Source organism: Cebus imitator, unplaced genomic scaffold, assembly GCF_001604975.1.
Source record: "Cebus imitator isolate Cc_AM_T3 unplaced genomic scaffold, Cebus_imitator-1.0 Scaffold524, whole genome shotgun sequence".
In the NCBI taxonomy this organism is placed as follows: Eukaryota; Metazoa; Chordata; class Mammalia; order Primates; family Cebidae; genus Cebus; species Cebus imitator.
The window spans coordinates 1,329,598-1,332,470 of NW_016107839.1; the positions used below are offsets into that span (position 1 = coordinate 1,329,598).

General features: G+C 60.2%; 1 protein-coding gene across 1 annotated transcript in view; it reads right to left on the reverse strand.

The window, feature by feature from the left end:
* Positions 1 to 1,580: 1,580 nt before the first annotated feature.
* The window catches only part of CFD (complement factor D), a 4,661-nt gene continuing 3,368 nt past the window's right edge, over positions 1,581 to 2,873 (reverse strand). Inside the window, exon 4 of the mRNA XM_037733447.1 lies at positions 1,581 to 1,798. Within this exon, the coding sequence (XP_037589375.1) occupies positions 1,652 to 1,798 (147 nt within the window). The 3' untranslated portion in view covers positions 1,581 to 1,651. The remainder of the gene's footprint in view (positions 1,799 to 2,873) is intronic.

The following is a 2,873-nucleotide window of genomic DNA, read 5'->3' on the forward strand; positions in this document are numbered from 1 at the left end:
ACATGAGATTCACAAACACAGACACAACTTCGTGGTGGTCTCCAGACAGCTGCATGGATGCCTTTCCATGCAGTGGAATATTTACCGAATTCTTAAGAGCAGGGCTGGGCCTTAGATGTGTCTTACCATGCCAGACCCAGGGCCCTGCACACAGTAAGTGCTCAATACATGCTTGCGTGTAAATGTGATTCCCAGGTGAGCACTCCATAGCCCCCAGAAAACACCCAAGCACAGTTTTCACTTCCATCCCCCCTCTTCCCAGTGGACTCTACCTCTCAAACTATCAGCCTCTTTTCCTACAATAGGGCCTGGCGGGCCCCTCCTCCAGGTGGGAGAAAGGGCACCAGGCCTCAGGCCTCCTGACTGCCCCTGCCGAGAAAGGTGACTTGAGGTCCGAGGCCCCAAGCAGGTGCGCTGCTCTTCCTCCTGGTGTGGGCCTGGCCGCACCCAGGGTGGTTTGGGACGGAAGGCTCCCTGGCTCTGGGCTGGGGTCCAGGGTGCCTCCTGGAGCTTCTGTGTGACTTCAGGAGAGTCGCACAGCCCCTGTGAGCCTCAGTTTCCCCTTCTGGGACATGGGTCATAGCAGGACACCTTCACAGGGTCTCTGCACTAGAGTCTCAGCCCACAGCCTTGCACACAGTAGGCGCTCACGTTCCCCTTGGGAAGCAAAGGGAAACACCACCAGGCAGACCAGGAGGGGACACCACCGCCTCTCGGGGCTTCCCCCGCAGTAGGGAGCGGTGACCCTTCTCAGACTTCCAGGAAAGAGCAAGAGTGCCTCCGGGTGGCCCCCTCCTGAGACGTTGCTGAGAAACTTCAGCCCCGGGAACTTCCGAGCTGTATTTCCAGGGTTTGCACTTCCATCCGTAGCTTCCCGCCTCGCTCTCTTCTCTCTCTTTCTCTTTTTTTCTGAGACGGAGTCTTGCCCTGTCGCCCAGCCTGGAGTGCAATGGCGCGATCTTGGCTCACTGCAACCTCCGCTTCCCAGGGTCAAGCAATTCTCCTGCCTCAGCCTCCCGAGTAGCTGCGATTACAGGTGCCTGCCACCACGCCTGGCAATTTTTTCTTTTTTTTTGTATTTTTAGTAGAGATGGGGTTTTGCTATGTTGGTCAGGCTGGTCAGGAACTCCAGACCTCAAATGATCCACCCGCCTTGGCCTCCAAAAGTGTTGCGATTATAGGCGTGAGCCACCTCGCCCGGCCTGGTTTTGTTTCGTTTTGTTTTTCTTTTTCTTTTTCTTTTTTTTTTCGGTTTTTTTTTTTTTTTTTTTTTTTTTTTTCAAAGAGAGAGACAAGGTTTCACTCTGTTGCCCAGGCTGGAGGGCAGTGTCACAATCACAACTCACTGCAGCCTCGACCTCCTGGGCTCAAGCCATCCTCCTGCCTCAGCGTCCTGGGTAGCTGGAACCACAAGCGCGCACTTTCATGCCCGCCAATTGCCCAGCTAATTTTTTATTTTTTTGTAGAGATGGAGTCTCGCTATGTTGCCCAGGCTGGTCTCGAACTCGTGAGATCCACTGATCCTCCTACCTCGGCCTCCCCCTCTACATACAGTAGGTGCTCAATAAAGACCAACCAGATGCAGGAGTGGATAACTTTATTGTTGGGGACTTTATTGCTGGGGTGACCCTGACCCGCAGGCCCCTACGCCCTAGGCCAGGACGCTGTTGATCCAGGCCGCATAGCTCGCCACGCGCGTGTAGATCCCGGGCTTCTTGCGGTTGCCGCAAACGCGGGAGCCGGAGGTGACTATGCCCTCGAGCACGCCCCCGCACACCAGCGGGCCCCCGGAATCGCCCTGCGGTGGTGACAGGATGGGCAGTGAGGGGCGGGCCGCGCCCACCCCAGCCCCACACGCCGGACACCCTCACCTGACTGCAGCTCCCGCCCCAACCTGGTCCCAGCTGGTCAATATCCCCGTGCCACGCCCACCACGAAGGCCACGCCCACAAGGCACGCCCTCTAGGCCCGCCGCCAGATCCTGGTCACACCCCCTTTGGCCTCAACCTCACCACGTGGACCCCACCGCAACCCCACTCCATGCCCACCCCTTAGCCCTGCTCTCCCAGACCTTCACTTGCCCCAGATCCCACTTCTTCCCTAACGCGTCTCAGCGGCCACCTGTTGTGCTCAACCCCGCCCACCTCAGGCCACGCCCCTCCCCTGGAGCGCCACCCAATCCTTGTCCCTGGCTACCACGCAAGCCACCACCTGTCCTAGGCCTCGCCCTTCTCAGGGATCCCGCTCCGCAGCAGGCGGGCCGCTTCGGAAGTTCCCGAGCTTTCCACGTGCCGCGCCCCTTCCAAATGCCCCGCCCCTTCCACGTGCCCCGCCCCATCCACGTGCCGCGCCCCTTCCACGTGCCGCGCGCCCTCTATGCCTCCCACCCTTTCTCTGCCACTTGCCGTTTTGTTCGCCCAGCCCCTTCTCCAGGCCCACCCTCTCCACAGGTCCCACCCCTTCATTCAGGCCCCGCCCCTGCAGCCCCACCCCCCTCATCATGCGCCATCCCTATTCCTGGCCTCTCCCCCTTGCGGGCTGCGGTTACTGGGCCCCGCTCCCTCCTCGAGCCCCACCCCTTCCACGGCCCCGCTCCCTCTCCCGTAACCCACGGGCCCTTTCACCTCCCATTCTTTCCTGCCTTTTTTACCAGCCCTGACCCTTCTTCAGCCACCAGCATCCACAGGCCCAACCCCTTATCCAAGCCCCGCCCACACCCTACTAGGCCCCACCTCTTCAGGCCCCACCCACACCCGACCCTAGCCATATGCCCCGCCCTTTTCTCCAGGCCCCGCCCCACACCGCACCCTAGCCATATGCCACGCCCTTTCTCCAGGCCCCACCCACACCCCACCCTAGCCATATGCCCCGCC